This window comes from Cygnus atratus, chromosome 3 (assembly GCF_013377495.2).
Source record: "Cygnus atratus isolate AKBS03 ecotype Queensland, Australia chromosome 3, CAtr_DNAZoo_HiC_assembly, whole genome shotgun sequence".
Taxonomy (NCBI): Eukaryota; Metazoa; Chordata; class Aves; order Anseriformes; family Anatidae; genus Cygnus; species Cygnus atratus.
In genome coordinates, this window is record NC_066364.1 from 116,154,231 (window position 1) to 116,171,125 (window position 16,895).

The 16,895-nt window shown below is 34.2% G+C and overlaps 1 protein-coding gene across 1 annotated transcript in view; it reads left to right on the top strand.

Moving 5' to 3' along the window:
• The window catches only part of USP34 (ubiquitin specific peptidase 34), a 135,130-nt gene that overhangs the window by 91,222 nt on the left and 27,013 nt on the right, over positions 1–16,895 (top strand). Inside the window, exons 43-61 of the mRNA XM_050710062.1 lie at positions 1,312–1,475; positions 2,670–2,735; positions 3,897–4,043; positions 4,132–4,188; positions 4,285–4,362; positions 5,089–5,183; positions 6,181–6,353; positions 6,943–7,096; positions 8,443–8,521; positions 9,364–9,417; positions 9,513–9,608; positions 11,518–11,582; positions 11,672–11,747; positions 11,851–11,898; positions 12,643–12,708; positions 14,246–14,326; positions 15,608–15,693; positions 16,541–16,709; positions 16,794–16,868. Of these exons, the coding sequence (XP_050566019.1) occupies positions 1,312–1,475; positions 2,670–2,735; positions 3,897–4,043; positions 4,132–4,188; positions 4,285–4,362; positions 5,089–5,183; positions 6,181–6,353; positions 6,943–7,096; positions 8,443–8,521; positions 9,364–9,417; positions 9,513–9,608; positions 11,518–11,582; positions 11,672–11,747; positions 11,851–11,898; positions 12,643–12,708; positions 14,246–14,326; positions 15,608–15,693; positions 16,541–16,709; positions 16,794–16,868 (1,829 nt within the window). The remainder of the gene's footprint in view (positions 1–1,311; positions 1,476–2,669; positions 2,736–3,896; positions 4,044–4,131; positions 4,189–4,284; positions 4,363–5,088; positions 5,184–6,180; positions 6,354–6,942; positions 7,097–8,442; positions 8,522–9,363; positions 9,418–9,512; positions 9,609–11,517; positions 11,583–11,671; positions 11,748–11,850; positions 11,899–12,642; positions 12,709–14,245; positions 14,327–15,607; positions 15,694–16,540; positions 16,710–16,793; positions 16,869–16,895) is intronic.

Here is a 16,895-nt window from a genome sequence, read left to right on the forward strand (position 1 = left end):
CTTCATGTGGGGTTAGCTCTGATAGCAAATGTGTGTTTTGCTATGTGAAAAGAAGGCTCCCTAACTTAAATCTCTGGGTGCAGAGACTCTGCTTTGCTTTCTTTCAGTGTGACACAGCAGTGCAGGGGAATGGGTAGGGGAAATGGCAAGTAATTTTGTGTGCTGGGGGAATGACAGGGGTACATTTGGGAGTCTGTAAGTGTTGCACATTACCAGTTATCAGTACGTTGTCACTGCTACTGGTTTACGCAGTGCGAGTGTTGTGGGGGAAGGAGCGTTCACTATGGTTGGCTAAAGAGCTGCTTTGGTTCCATTTTAATTAAAGCTTTTGCACAATTGTGTAACAGTAGCACTTATTAATATGCATAACGCAATGCATTTAATGGGAAAATAAGGTGGACAAAAAGAGAATTGAATGAAAGATGAGGGAAGGAAGTCAGACTAGAAGAAGAAAGAGCTAATAAACGGAGGGCTGGGGGAACAGCATTGCAGATTTAGAATGGTTTGGGTTGGAAGGGACCTTAAAGATCATCTAATTCCAACCCCATAGAACGAGCAGGGCTAAGCTCTTAATTTAAGAAAGCTCAGTTCAGCAGAAAGCCTGGCTTTTTAAAGCCTGTGCATCACTTTTCACATCACCTGTTAGCTGTCACTGGTCAGAAGACAGAATTCCAGATAATAGTGTAGATAACAGGGTTGCCATGAAGTTGCTACAGAACAAGAGTAATTTTTTAAAAATGCATTTCAGGATATTATGAAAATAACTTTCTTATTTATAAAAAATGTATAGCAACCACTATTTAGAAAATGTGGATGCTCTTGATGTTCAGTTTTAAGGAAGAGGCCAGAAGACCATTATTCCATGTATACTACCCCTAGATCAACTGTAGGAGCTGCCACTTGCCATGAATAATGCACATCAGAGCACAGCATACTCTTGTAAAAGTACCAAATCATTGCAATCCAAAGTAGTGTGTGCTGCCACACTTTGTTACTCAGAGATTGGAGATGAAATGCATGGAACTGCGTTTCAGGGTACCACCTCTCACTTTCTCAGGGGTCTGTCTCACCTTTGTAGAAGCATCTAGAAAGGTTGGCTCATGTATCCAGATACTAAAAATACTTTCTTGATGTACCCATAATGCATTTTCTTAAAGAGCAGGTACAGTCTGGCTCATGTTTGAAAATACAGAATGCAGAAACAAGATGTATTTCATTAATGTAAGCATAAAGCTTTGAAATTCATTTATGTCTTTGGAAGTTATTAATGGAATTGATTTTTTATGCATATGTGATACATACTTCTTCCAGCTTCCCATGCACCTTACAAGTGGGATTATTGGCCCCATGATGATGTTCGAGCTGAATGTAGATTTGTGGGTCTGACTAATCTTGGAGCAACTTGTTACTTGGCATCCACTATTCAGCAGCTCTATATGATACCAGAGGCCAGACAAGCAATCTTTACTGCAAAGGTATGGTTTGCAATCTTACGTTCTTTATTTGGAATTTTGTAAAAGTTTAAATTTAGTTTAAAAAAAAGTTTTTAAAAAGTTTAATTTAATTAAAAATTAAAATATATTATATTTATATTATATTTATATATTTATATATATTATTTTATTATTATTGTATAATAATTATTTTATATATATATATATATATAATATTTATATTTTCATTTTTCCAATGAAAAGGCTGATAAAATATGGATTTACTTTTAGGACTTGTTTCTTGCTAAAGAATATTTCTTCAGGACTTTAGTTTGCTGTATTTGGTTAAATTCTTCTGCTGATGTCTAAAGTAAAGAGATTTTTAAAAATACATATTTGTAATGCAGTATGTTCTTAAGGTGGCATTATAACAGAACATGTTCTCAAACTCATATTTCTGTTGCTGTCAAATAGATTGATTCAGGTTTGTTTTCATATGACTTGTCTGTTGTTTCTTATCTCCTAATCTGTCATTTTGTTAGAGTAAATGCCATCCTTCTTGAATGTTTATAAAGTCCTTGAGCATGCTACCAAAAGTACTGCAAGTCTTGTAAATTATCCATTGGGTAACTTTCAGAAATATTAATATTATTAATTCTAACTATTTGTTGTAACAGAGGAAGCTTCATTTTGGTCCTTGATATCAGTAGCGTACGTATAACGTGTGAAACACCCTGACTGGCAGTGATGTCACTGTTTTTTATTGTCACTTAATTTCAAGTAGAATTAACAAATCATGAATAAAAATAAAAAAATAAAGTAAAAAAGGAAGCTGCTGGTCTACGAGTGAAATATACTGTGTACAGGATTGATCAGAACTCCCACCATGTCTATGAATTAGAAAAAAATATTCCAGAATTAGTACAGTCTTTTCTGATACTTCCCCAAAGTTCCTAGCTGCTGTACATTTTTAGAAAATAGAGTTACCTTTTGCCACAGGTTTAATGTCATGCCAAAACATGAGCAGGAAGTGCTATGTATATGTGTAAAATAGTGAGTGTGCTGTGTATTCATCTATGCAATTATTTTTCTTAATTGTCCATAATAAAGGTGGATTTTTTTAATTATTATTATTTTATTTAAAAAGGTGATTACTTCATCTTCTGAAGCGCTGTTTTTGGAACATTATAAGCATAAAGGTTAAAGTCTTTTTTTTTTTTAATGAATTTCTTTTAGTATTCAGAAGATATGAAACACAAGACCACTCTACTAGAACTCCAGAAAATGTTTACATACTTAATGGTAGGTGCTGGTTGGTGTGAAAGAGGATGTTTTATAATGTGCCCTATTTTTCTTTAAAAAAAAGGGGAGCGGAGGAACAAAATACAAGTAAAACGTAGACACCATTCTGTATGTGAATTCTTGACATTGTTCAAGACAGTTCACTGATGTTAAAAATGTGAAACATTTCTGAAAAGGTGATGATCTTTGCTGGGTCCCTTCTGACTCAGGATATTGTATGATTTTTAGTACGATACAGGAAATTAAAAAGAAAACTGTGGAGAGCTGAGTGTTTTTGTTCTTGGCACGGGCTTTTGTCAAAGAAAATCATAACCACTTTGAAGACAAATAGAGAAAAGGAATTTAAGCATGTAGTGCCTGACATGAATCATAGGAAAAGTAAATCTAGGTATTTATGTAAGTATAAAATCACAAAGGAATATAAAATCATACAAAGATCTATTATTATTAAAACCTTTAAGAATGACTTAATTCCAAACCAGGTAACATTAACAGTGTCTTGTCACACATCGTTAAAAGCAAGTAGTATATATATCATTGTTTACAGGGACAAAGTTCCCTTTGCTGTAAATAAGTTCTGCATCTCCAGTATTAGCATTGGAATGGGTGATGTATTCTAAAGAAATGTTGTATAATGCAAGTTCTTTTCTCTGACTGACCACCTGCAATGGAGAACTAGACAGTGTAGTTTTATACAATAGAGAAGTCTGAATGAGAATTAAGCACTTGTCAAGATCCACGTCATTACTGTTCAGAAATACATAAGGACAAACTGATGTTTGTCATACCATATTTTGTATCTGAAAATATATGCAAAAGCTGGCAAAAACTGGATGTGTCGCATCTTCAGCCACGTTCTTTTAATAATGGTTCCTTTCATTAAGAATTATTTAATTTTTTTTGCTAATAATATTTTATAATGAGTATTGTAATAATGATAGTTAAAAATCTCTTCACATTTCATCAGAGGCATTTGGGCACTTCCACAACTTTGTTGCCTAAAAGGCACGTGGAGATACTGTATATAAAAGTATGTCCATTTTTAAATAGACATTTATATAGCTATGTTCTGTATGTCTGTGTAACTTAAAAGGACAAGGATTTGTGGTTGATTTGTTTTGCCTATTTTTCATTTATTTATTTATTTATTTATACCTAAAGGAAAGTGAATGTAAGGCATACAATCCAAGGCCTTTCTGTAAAACCTATACCATGGATAAGCAGCCACTGAACACTGGAGAGCAGAAAGATATGACTGAATTCTTCACTGACCTGATAACAAAAATAGAAGAAATGTCTCCTGAACTGGTGAGTTACTGAGAGGGAGCAAAAGGGAGCTTGAAAAGTTACGGATTTGCTCAAATATCCTTGACAGAATTTATTAATTCATTCACAGAAAAATACAGTGAAAAGTTTGTTTGGAGGTGTTATTACAAACAATGTTGTTTCTTTGGTAAGTATTCTTTCCTTATCCTTATCTTTTCAAGATATTTTTTAACCTCTCAAAACAGTTATTTAATTGCTTTTCTCTTTCATTGCTATGATTCAGGACTGTGAGCATGTAAGTCAGACTGCTGAAGAGTTCTATACAGTAAGGTGCCAGGTGGCAGATATGAAGAATATTTATGTAAGTACTTCCAGACTGGGGTGGGTCAGATCACAACTGTAAAAGAATGCAGTCAATTATAAGAGACTTTACTGTACACTGTTGTATATGCTGATGCTTTTTGTATCTGTACTCTAGTTTTGGTGTATTTCTGTGATGATATTAATAGGTAATTCAGTTGAACTGGTCTGTGTTCTCTATGCAACATGCTGTCAGCTATACTTTTGGAATTGACTAAAAAGTTACAGACAGTAATCATTACTTACTTCCGTGTTTAAAAAATGGTCATGCTTTATATGAGATTTGTAAATATCAAAAGATTTATATATATATACATGTATTACTAAATTAATTTAAAACTTATATAAAATCATTTTAGGTTATCTTTTTTTAAAAAACAATTATTAATCCTCACACTTGGAATTTGGATTTAGAGCACCTGAATTCTTTAGGACAGCTCAGAATATTGAGTACCATTTCTCCGAACTGGTTCCTGAAATTTGTGTTTGGGTTCTAGGAACTGGTCTTTCTGTAACAATCTCAAACTCTTCTCTTAGTTCAATTCCATGCTTTTTCTGCAAACTTTCGGGTAGTTTTGACCACCTTAGTTTCATAGCTTACAGATAGACGTTGATTAAACGTGCTGTAAGACTTAGAGAGAGGGTCTTGTAAAGCAGGCTATGTAAGCACAAGATTTAAATATCTAAGATAAACATAAGCTCCTTCTGTATTGTTTATGATATGTAGGAATCTCTTGATGAAGTAACTATTAAAGATACCTTGGAAGGTGATAACATGTATACATGTTCGCATTGTGGGAAGAAAGTGCGGGCTGAAAAAAGGTATGATTAAGAAGAATTAAGCGTTCCTAAGGTTGGTTTTTTTTTTTTGTAAATTACTGAAATTACTGTTTGAATCAGAGTAATTCTTTAGATGAAACAGGACCATGGTTTCATTGAGTTCACTAGTGTGAAGGTCTGTGAGGATGTGATCCCTATACAAATGATCGTATAACTAAGAAATCTAATTTCCAAAACACAAAATATAAGATATCTTAGGAAAAGATCACCTAGACAGCAACGTGTTCAAGACCTTTTTTATGTAAATAAAAAAAATGTAGAAATCAGTAACTTCTGAAATCTGTTACTTTTCCAGTTTTTAAAAGATCAAATTCTTTCAGAGTTTGTTCAGAATTTTTATTATTCATTATGCAGGCTAATTGCTAAGGTTTCATGCATAGCCCTAAATTTCTTAGTCTAAAATTAGTAGTTCTATAATTGTTTCCATGTTTTAAAAAGTCTACTAATAAATATAAAGATAAATTAAAATTTTGCATTGTCTCTTTATTGCAACTAACATAATTTAATTCTTAAGAGATGAAAAACCTTGCAGTTGTTTTTATAGCATGGGTGAAAGTAGCCTGTTAAAATAATTAATGTGAAGTTTATGAGATATAATACAAGATACGTTCTACGTTGAAACTTGTCAGTTACAGGATAACAACTCCATCTAATGACGGGATTTGCATTGGTAAATTCCTTCATGGTTCATATTACTATATCATTTTAGAAAGCTCTCACTCATGACAAGCAAATTTGATCTCTCCTCCAAGGCATAGTGATACGCTAAATGGAATTGTTCAGTAGGCTAAGTCTGACCTTTCTGCTGCTGGTTACGCTACCATGCTCTAAGACATTTTGATTGCAGAATTTTATTTTTATATGACTTTGTAACAGGTTTCCAATTTCATATTTGAATAAATGTGTTGAAAATCGTTTGTGGAAGCACAATTCAACCAACTAAGCTTTTCATAAATCACAACTATTTTTAATCCTTCAGGGCATGTTTTAAGAAACTACCTCGTATCTTAAGCTTCAACACAATGAGATATACTTTCAATATGGTAACCATGATGAAGGAGAAGGTCAATACTCATTTTTCATTCCCTCTGCGTTTGGATATGACACCTTACACTGAAGATTTCCTCATGGGAAAAAATGACAGAAAAGAAGGTATGCCTCATAGAATGAATTGTGAAGTGGTTTTCTCTTTCGTGTTTGTACCATTTTCTGTATATATAATGTATGCGAACAAGTAGTGATTTTTTTAAAGAAAATAAAATCAGTTTTAATTGACCTATATTTCCAAAGTCACATTTTCTGTAATACAAGAAAATTGACCAATTATTTTTGTTTTCCCTTGCAGTTCAATTTGAATTATTCTTAAATTCATTTTTAAAATATGGGAGATAACAAATAGTTGTATACAGCTTGTTACTAGCCTATTTTGATTTTGCTGAGTAATACTTGAAACAGAAAAGGGCTGACTGACTGCCATCATCAATAAGATGTGCTAACTTAGTTATTAGTTCTGATCTCTTCAGTAGTGATGCTTTGGAAAAAACTTCAACTGTTTCACAAGAGTTGGGATTTCTGTGCTCTTTGTTCTGAGTATGGACTTTCTGGCTCTCATTGTGCACTGATGAAAAGAAAAAATAGAAAATGTTTTAAGCATAACTTCAGGAAATGTGTGTGTAAGACATACTAATGTTGAAGCTCAAGTGTTTATGAAATAATTAAATACTGTATTAAATTACTTAAGGTTTTAAGGAAGACGGTGAATATTTGAAAGAAACTGAGAGTTACGAGTATGATCTGATAGGCGTAACGGTTCATACAGGAACTGCAGATGGTGGACATTACTACAGCTTTATCAGAGATATAGTCAATCCCCATGCTTACAAAAACAACAAATGGTGAGTTATACAAAGCAAAATTGTATCGTTTTGTATCTTTAAGTAAGTAAAAACTGTTGACTTTGTCAATAACATAGAAGCTATGCGCTGTAGGTTCTTCTCAAGAGCACAAGATTTTGGAATTTGCAAGGATGCATATATCAATTTATAGATATGTTTTTGTCTGTTGTAGCAGTAATAGTTGTGGAGAGCCTTGGACGCAGGCATCGGGAGAATACCAGGCTCATCTTACAGTGCAGCAAATACTTGATTCTTGGCATGAATATCAATGACTATTATATCTACTTCAGTATATATGAACAGTAAGATTAAATAGATCATCCTTCATCATAAAGTCAGGTTACCTTTGACAAGCATACAGCAGAATTAATGATTGTGGATTTCGGTCCTTTTCATTTTCTCCATTTTCAGTTATTTCAAACAACAATTTGAATTCTTCTTCCCTTTAAACTCACTGCATCCTGTGTGCCAGATAAGCTGTTACAATACTTAGGTTCTCAAAATCTGTTCTTACTGTACTTTTTATATAGTGAATTGTTTTCACATTTTAATTTTATCCAGCTAGTGATCTGTCTTTCTTTCTAAGCCACCCTTACACCACCACCACCCTTTTTTTTTAACCTACAACATCACACTTCTGATTTGGGAACTTTTGCATACATTGGACATACAGTGGTTATGAGGATGGAGAAAAAATGGGGAGAAGTAGCCTGAGCAAGGGATGAGACACGGGCATGGGAAGGAGGATGGTCTGCCCAGGTGACAAAACAGAGCAGAGAACTCTCTCTCCCATTTGTATCTAGTTTCATAACTCAGATTCTCAGCTGAAGCCATGCATAGGAGATAAGATTTCTTCTCTTCTTGTTCTCTGTAATAGCTGGCTGGAACATTTTTGAAGTATTTTCAGCCAGTAGGCTAATCACTGCTCCAAAGGGAATCTGTAACAGTGTACAGTGTTTCTTTGCACCATTCCAGTTTGGGTTATACTGATACGTGGGATGGTTCTCCTCTTCTTAATTTTGATTTCCACTTCACTCAGATTGAAAAACAAGAGGCAAATCTTTTTGGCTGCATTAGAACTTTGTCTCTACCAGAGTCATGTTAGAAAAATGGGGAAAATAATGTGTTTCTTGAATAAAAAGATAATATATCGTTAAAATGCTGACTTCCTGATTTTACTGAAAGAAAGTGACTTTTAGGATCACTTTTGAGTTTGCTGTGGTTCAAACAAAATAGTAGGAATTAAGATAAATACTTAATCTGAAGAACGATTTTAAGGGCTTGTTAAACATTTGTTTGCCCTGAGAGACAAACAGCAGTTCTTTCAAAAGCTTACTCTTTTACAGGTATCTTTTCAATGATGCTGAAGTAAAACCATTTGATTCTGCCCAGCTTGCTTCAGAATGTTTTGGTGGAGAAATGACTGTAAGTTACAACTCTTGTTTTTGTCACGTTCAACCATTAGAATATCTGTTTTGAGGACTTCCATGAACGATTCCAAAGTGTTCACCTTTGGTTTTCCATCTGTTGCGAATGTATGAGAAACATATACAAGTTTTATATGACTCTTATTAAACTTTTGACATCTTTGTTGTGCAAGTGATACTTTATCTTATTTAGATCAGTTGTTCTTCCACTACTGATCTGCTCGAAGAGTCCCCCCTCTCCTTAGGGGAAGAAAGACTTTGCAGAGTGCTTGCAGGCTGGTGATTCAAGCTGTCTAGTTTTTCTACGCTATCTGTAGGACAGAAGTTGAGCCAACAAAGAAGGGTCCTAATTCCTTCCATACTGACTATCGTATTAATGAATTTGTGCATATGAATCCAAATGTTTATATGTGGTTTTGAAAGATAGGTGTCAGAAGCATAGCATAGGTACTATTAATGAATCAAAATGAATTAGTGAAGTCTATAGTCTATAGTGAAGTATAAAGGCAAAATGCTGAAATTAAAAAAAAAATACTTTGTTTTTTTTAAACAGATTACATACACCTAGGTGCCAAAAAAGAAGAGGTATCAGTGAGATAGATGAGACAGGAACTTGTGTGAGAAGGTCAAAATATTCCATAGCAATTCTGAAAAATCAGAATAGGTCACCATAGAAGAAGAAAAAGACAGACTACTTTGAACAAGAAACAAATTGTCAGCAACCTCTCTGCAACTATCTTGAAATAATTCACATGCACATTTACATCAAATTGTCAGTAAATCATTTTAAAAAAATCATTAAAAAAGGTCACAATTAATGGTGTTATTTCTTCTTGACAGACAAAAACATATGATTCCGTTACTGATAAATTTATGGACTTCTCCTTTGAAAAGGTATTTCTCTTCTAAACACTTGCTATATGATCACATTTCTACTTTGATAATTTCTCTCTCAAAGCAAAAATTATACAGATGTTTTTTTCTTCAAGACACACAGTGCTTACATGCTGTTTTATAAACGGATGGAACCAGAGGAGGAAAATGGCAAAGACTACAAATTTGATGTTTCATCAGAATTGCTGGAGGTACAAGTTGATTTGTTTTAACACATCTTAAAATACTATAGGAAATCCTAAACAAATCAGGAATCTGAGTAAACACAGGAAAACAAGTATAATTTGAATCAGTAGGATGATAATCCTTTCATTTAGAAGAATGTTGTTGGTAGAAAGTAATTTAAGATTTCCACAGTACATAAATTTCAGACACTTTCTCATTCTGTCCTGTGATTTTTAGTTCACATATCTAAGTAGCTTCCTATTTGTAGAAAATGGTAAATCATTTATTTTTATTTTTATGAGCACTTAGCAACATTTTCTTAATAGTTGCAGTAGTACAGGAAGTGTTCTTATTAACTGCCATCCTTTTTATCCTTCAGCTCCTCAGCAACTTAGCGCTTTCAGGAGGGATATAAGTTAGTATAGTATAGTATACACTAAGAGTAGCTCCAGCTGCTTCTTTGCACTTCTCCTAGTGGGTTGCAAAATATAGTTAAACTGTGCTTATTACAAGGAAGCATCAGTCAAAAAAGGTTCCCTTCCTCCACATAGTCATGGAGAGAATAGCCTGGGTATGAATAAAAGGAGTAGGAGAAAAAAAAAAGCCACCAACAAGTACATCTCCTTGTTCTCCCCAGTGTTGACTGCTCTGACTGAGGATACCTGGTTATTAATATAAAGATACCATTTATCCTTTTATGGTCTGAGGAACTGGAAAAGACAATGTAGAGGAGCAGAGCATTATACGAGGGATCTCACTGTGCTAAACATATCCGCAGTATGGGACTCACAAGTGATATTTCTCTTTTTATCATCTGAAAGGCTCAGGTCTCTCAGGGGAGACCTCATCGCTCTCTATAGGTACCTTAAAGGAGGCTGTAGAGAGGTGGGGGTAGGTCTATTCTCCCACGTGCCTGGTGGCAGGACGAGGGGGAATGGGCTAAAGTTGCGCCAGGGGAGGTTTAGGTTGGATATTGGGAAGAACTTCTTTACTGAAAGGGTTGTTAGGCATTGGAACGGGCTGCCCAGGGAAGTGGTTGAGTCGCCATCCCCGGAGGTCTTTAAAAGACATTTAGATGTAGTCCTTAGTGATATGGTTTAGTGGAGGTCTTGTTAGTGTTAGGACAGAGGTTGGACTCGGTGATCTTGGAGGTCTGTTCCAACCTAGACGATTCTGTGAAAGGCCAGTCAGTTTCCCAGCCCCCTCTGGCCAGAAGTATTCCTTTATCATCTGTCACAGGTTTTGTTCTTAACTTAAAAATACCCTTCATCATTAGCCAACAAATCAAATTGTGTTTTTTTATCTTTCAGTCTTGAAAATAATAACAGATTTTATCAGATTTAAAATTTAAAACTATTTTTACAGGGGAACAGGAACCTAGTGTGAAATCCTCTTCTGGTTAATGGTGGAGAATGAAATTTTACTCTCTAAGAATTTAGCAAGAGCTTACAGAGCTTATCAGGCTTTGGGTCAAAATTTAAACTGTTAGACTTACCTAGCTAGCTAAGCTGCTGGAACGTCTAATTGATCTCAATTAATGAAATGCTTAATGCTTAAAGAGATTTTATTTTTTTATACTATTGTAGATATCAAAGTATTGTCTTGAACTGCATTTCTTTTTTAAGAAATTAGACCAATTCTGAAAATTTCAGCCTGAAAATGTAATACAGTTGCAAACATGAGATCACAGCAAGAGGGGAAGGTTCTGAACATCGTTTAGCAGTCATATGGCAGGCAAAACTGTCATCTGCTATAGTATCAAGAAAACAACTTGGAGCTACTTCTTTAAAATAGAGGAAATGTTCCCAGAAATCATTTTTCATACAAAAAATGTTGGTTTCTTAGCCACAGCAAGCGTTTAAGTATTCTTAAAATCATGCTTATGTAGTGAAATAAACTACTTTCTTGTACCTGATGTTAGCATTTTTTCTTCAGTGGATATGGCATGATAACATGCAGTTTCTTCAAGACAAGAACATTTTTGAACATACGTATTTTGGGTAAGTTTCTTTAAAAATGTAAATTAATGCTTCTTTTCTTCTCGCAGATTTTCATTATTTTAATTAACAAATAAAATTACTGACTCTAGGTTTATGTGGCAGTTGTGTAGTAGCATCCCAAGTACACTACCAGATCCAAAAGCAGTTTCCCTGATGACAGCAAAGGTAAATATTCCAAAAGTGTATTTTGCTTATTTTAAATGGACATTTTAATTACATTTTAACTCAGGCATTCTGTGATTAATGGTGCTTTTTTTTCCCCCCCCAGTTAAGCACTTCCTTTGTGCTAGAGACATTTATTCATTCAAAGGAAAAGGTATTCTATTTACTTGTAAATTCTCATTAAGTAGCTGCATGAATATAGTGAAAAGCGTCTGTAGTTTTTCATTTTAAAAGTGTGATTTTGAGATGTAGTGAGTACAGTAGACAGTACAAAAACGTTTGAAGAGTGTCCTTCAACACACTCATAATAAACACCACACAATGGAAAAAATGTGGAGATCAGAATTTAGCTTACTTTGCAGAGCATTGGGAACAACATGTCTTGTGTTCTTTTCATTTGAAGATAGTTGGATGATTCAGGTTTTAACAAGTACTTGTAAAGGTCTGATGTAGAGGACATTGTTTACCACTGAGCAACAGTTGTGCTCATGAGTTTTAAGTCACAAATACCAGTGTGAACAACAAGAAAGTTTTATTCTATCTGGCTATCTGTATTTTCAGTCGGCTTTTATTTCTTTCTCATCAGTGATTGCTGTCCTGGTTTCAGCTAAGATAATACTACTAGTTCTAGAGTGCCTGGGATTAGTAGGACTATGATTGCAGTTACAATCAAACAGAACTAAATGGATAGCAATTAAATATTATGTGTGACTTGCAATAGTTTCAACACAAGTACTGTTATTTTTGCGTAGATGCAACACATTTCTAGTTTATAAAACATGTAGTGGTTTGTAGTAGCTCTTATGCTTAATCTAACTGACCGTATAGATTTTTTTTAAAGATTAAGCTGTAAATTATTATTTTAAGTTATAGTTTTTTTCTGTATTTCTTTTTACAGCCTACAATGCTTCAGTGGATTGAACTGTTAACAAAACAGTTTAATAACAGTCAGGCAGCTTGTGAAGTAAGTGACTTAGGAACTCAGCAAAGTACAAACCAACTTTCTATATATTGTTTAACTTTCCTGGAGGTTCGTATCCCTGGAATATTTTGGACTATGAACTACTGTATTTGGCATATTTGTGCTCTATGAGATGAAATTCATCCTCTCTGAATACTGCAGATTCTGGGGAATGACTTAACTTTTATTTTCAGAAACGTATGGTCAGACCACAGGTCATAATCATTTTGTCACTGGAAAAAAAAAGACCCTGTGGCGTGACAACCTTTGTATGTGATTAATTATTACATACTGATTTGTGTAATGAAGAGGTGTTGGAATGAAATTGGACCAGAGAATTGGAAAGACTGACTAAGGTTTAAGGATTGGAATGGAAGGGACTGCAGCTGAATCCAAGGGAAGAAAGAACTGTGTGCTAAACGGCTGTGGCATGATGAAGAGGCTTAGAAAGGGAGTTAAAAGCAGCTAATGTCAGACTTAGCTGAAAACAGATTCATGCATCACCTTGCTTGTGAAGCTGAGAATCTTGAACCTAATGTGTAGAAAAACTAAAAACTCCTAAAAGGAGGAAAATATGGAAGAATGTTTTTATAATAAGAAAATCAGGAATCTGCCTGAAGGGAGTCTGGGAAAAAGTAAAAAGGGAAAAACTGAGAAACCACAGACAAAGAATTCACTGTGGTGGTGGTAAAAACAGTTTTGGGATACTGAAGAAAAGTTTGTGGTAGACTTTCCTATGACAGTTTGAATGTACAAGGATCCCAGTTGCATACTGTATGCTGCAGTAGACTTTATTCGGTACAAATGAATAAAATTTGTTGCTCTTCTATAAATGGATTCTATGTTTTTAAATCATTACAGAACAGACGGGGATCGGGCGATACAGTTTCATTGGTATGATGTAGTCTTAAGATGCTTAAAATGAGTGAAGGTATTTCCTATAGTAAATAATACTCAAGTTCAGTTAAAATAAAAAAGCAACTTGGATTCTTTATTTTAAAATTCTTTTCTTGTGAATAAAATGAAATTCTGGGAGTCAGAATATTATTTGCAGAGTCTAATTATGAATGAATCATTCTCTGTTGTTCTTACACATTTTCTGCCACTGGAGATAGTAAGGCTTTTTAGTAAGGCTCCACATTTTAAAATGCAGAAGGGATCTAATTCAGGAACTACATTCTTGTTTAAACCTGTCCCTGCTCTGCCAGATTCTTTAGCTGATGCTTGATTGTAAGCATCATTTGTTACTCTGTTGACATCACTTTTCAGGATAAATGTTTCCTTCCAGATAATTGAATAATGGTCTGCAGAACACAGGGATAAGAAGATACTGGAAATAAATTTATATTAACATTTATTACTGTTGATCCTTATTCCTTTCTTCTCATACACGGAAGACATTTATATTTCCCTTGGATTAATACTTCCTTATTCCTTAACAATAGTAACATCAATTTCTCTTCAGACTTTAGTCATGCAAAAAGAAGATTGGACTAGAACAAGTTTGGAACAAAACTAACAAAGTATGTATCTTCTGCAGTGGTTTTTGGATCGTATGGCTGATGATGATTGGTGGCCAATGCAGATTCTAATAAAGTGTCCCAATCAGATTGTGAGACAGGTAAGAAAAGATGTTCCTATATAAATCAAGTGACTGCTTGACCAATGAATAGAAACGGACTAATATTATGACACATACAGTGATTCTGAAAGGTTACATTGATACCTTTAATTGTCCTATTCTTTTACATTTTCGCTTAGGGTTTAGAGAATATACTTGTCCATGGGGGCATTATTGTTTGAAACAAAATCTGTTTTAATACAGTGCCTTAGTTGTAAAGGTAGGATCACAAAATGACACAGTAGATACATAGATACTATTTAAAGCTTATACAACTCCCACATAATCTCTACAAATTCAAACATTCTACGTTAAAAATGCTTTTCTTTACTAACCGGTTCAACAATATTTGAAGATATGCCTTCAGAAAATAAAAAGTAGTTAATTATGTACTTTCAGTGTTCCTAACTGAAAGCTTCAGTTCTAAACTTCTCTTCTGCCTTTGTCTTTGTGTGTAGGTATAGTTTTAGGACATTATGCCACAAAGTTTTGTTAATACCCTTTTCTGGAAATGTTTAAAATTGGAAACAAAACAGAACAAAAAAACACCTCACCTGTGTTAGTAGCATTTGAATATTTCCAGATACAAATACTATTAATAGTTTAACATATGTGTATATTTTCTTTGCAAGTTGTTCAATTAAAAACTGTAGCATTACTTTACCTCACTTGAACCCTCCAACTGGTTTAACTTCTTTAAGTATTAAGGTATTTTTTCCATATAGAACCATACATTCTTTCTGTATGCAACACATCATTAAAGGAGCATATTTCGTGGGAAAACTATGTAAGATCTTAGGCAAAGCTCTAATCCTTGATGATTTTTTCTAAATTAAATTAAATTTAATTTAAATTAATTAAAGAATGGCCTGAAGGAACTTGCTTAAAATTTTTGCAAAAAATCTCCTGATAGCCAGAGGCAAAATAAAAAGTTTGCCAGAAATATCTAAACATTCCTGAAAATAGAAGAAAAAATAATGTTTATGAGCAGTGGTCCTAAGTCGTGTTTCTGTAGTATACAGTGCACACCAATATTAAAATTTCTTTTTAGGGTTTCTCCATAAAATCTGTTCATAAAAACCAGGTTTGACCATTCTGTTGAAATACATGGTGTCAGTACACCAATAAATGGAATGTGGGTGTCTTAATCTCAGCTTTAACTTTGAATAATGTAGAGCTGGAAGTAGTATTAGGAGGCAGAATGTTCTTTGCTGCAAGTATCTGTATTGGCATGTATGCAAAAGAATGAACACGTGGAGTTCATTTACTTATCATTTGCAGATGTTCCAGCGCTTGTGTATTCATGTGATACAGAGACTGAGGCCAGTGCATGCACATCTTTATCTCCAGCCAGGAATGGAAGACTGGTAAAATAATAACACCTGAAAACTTATATATATTACATGAATTACAGCAACCATTTTTGTTTAATGAATCACTCAAAATGGCCTTGTAAGCTTAAAATTGTGCTGTTTTAATTATTCTTTATTATTCTACCCAAAATGGTCCGACTCATTTAAAATACTATTGTGGTCGGAGAAGCCAGTGCCTGTAGGTACAGTGTTTGAAGTATTCGTTCCCTTAGACTAGATTTTCTGCCTGGTTTTCCTTTCAGTATCACTGAAAAGCTGCAAGTGTAAGTTCCTCTACTTACACATGAGAATCTGATTGTACGTTGGATCCAGAGGCATATAGGTGGCAGTTACAATTTGTAAACCAGTACAAGAGGGTGGAGGTTAGAGTGCAGTCCTGTGTCATATAACTAAATCACAGTTTTCATCACAAAGTAGACAAAAAAACCACAAAACTACTGGATTCTATTTCGTTCTGCTACTTACCAAGAAAACTGTCACTTTTAAAATATTTATTCTTTTGATACATAATGGGAAGAAGAGAGTGTTTTTTCTTTGATGTCTTGGGTTAAGCTTGTGATCCTTATGATACCTTTTTCTGAAGCAAAAATGGAGCTATACTGCCATAACAAAATTCAGGACATGAAAATACAATTTTCATATCAAAATACAGAATTTAGTTTTCTCTGGAAGACAAAATTCTACATCTAGGCTATATTTGGCAGAAGAGAAAGTGTCAGAGATCTCAATATTACAGTAGGGAAGAGTGGAAAACAAAGTTTTTCTGAAAAAAAAGGACAGGTTCAGATACTTTTATACTCCATGTATTGTGTGAAATGTCTAAATCTGATTATGTTTTCAGTTCGGATGACATGGATGGTCCCGTGGAAGACATCGGCAGTCGCTCTTGTGTAACACGTTTTGTGAAGACTCTCTTGTCAATTATGGAGCATGGTGTTAAGCCTCACAGTAAACATCTCACAGAATACTTTGCCTTTCTTTATGAATTTGCCAAAATGGGAGAAGAGGAAGTGAGTATAGCCTTAGATACACATATGCAATTTGTAAAACTACGTGTCTGTATTTTCAAGTAATTCAATATGTATGTATTTCAGAGCCAGTTCTTGCTCTCACTGCAAGCCATATCAACAATGGTCCATTTCTACATGGGAACTAAAGGACCTGAAAATGTAAGTTTGAGTATCTTTTATAATGAG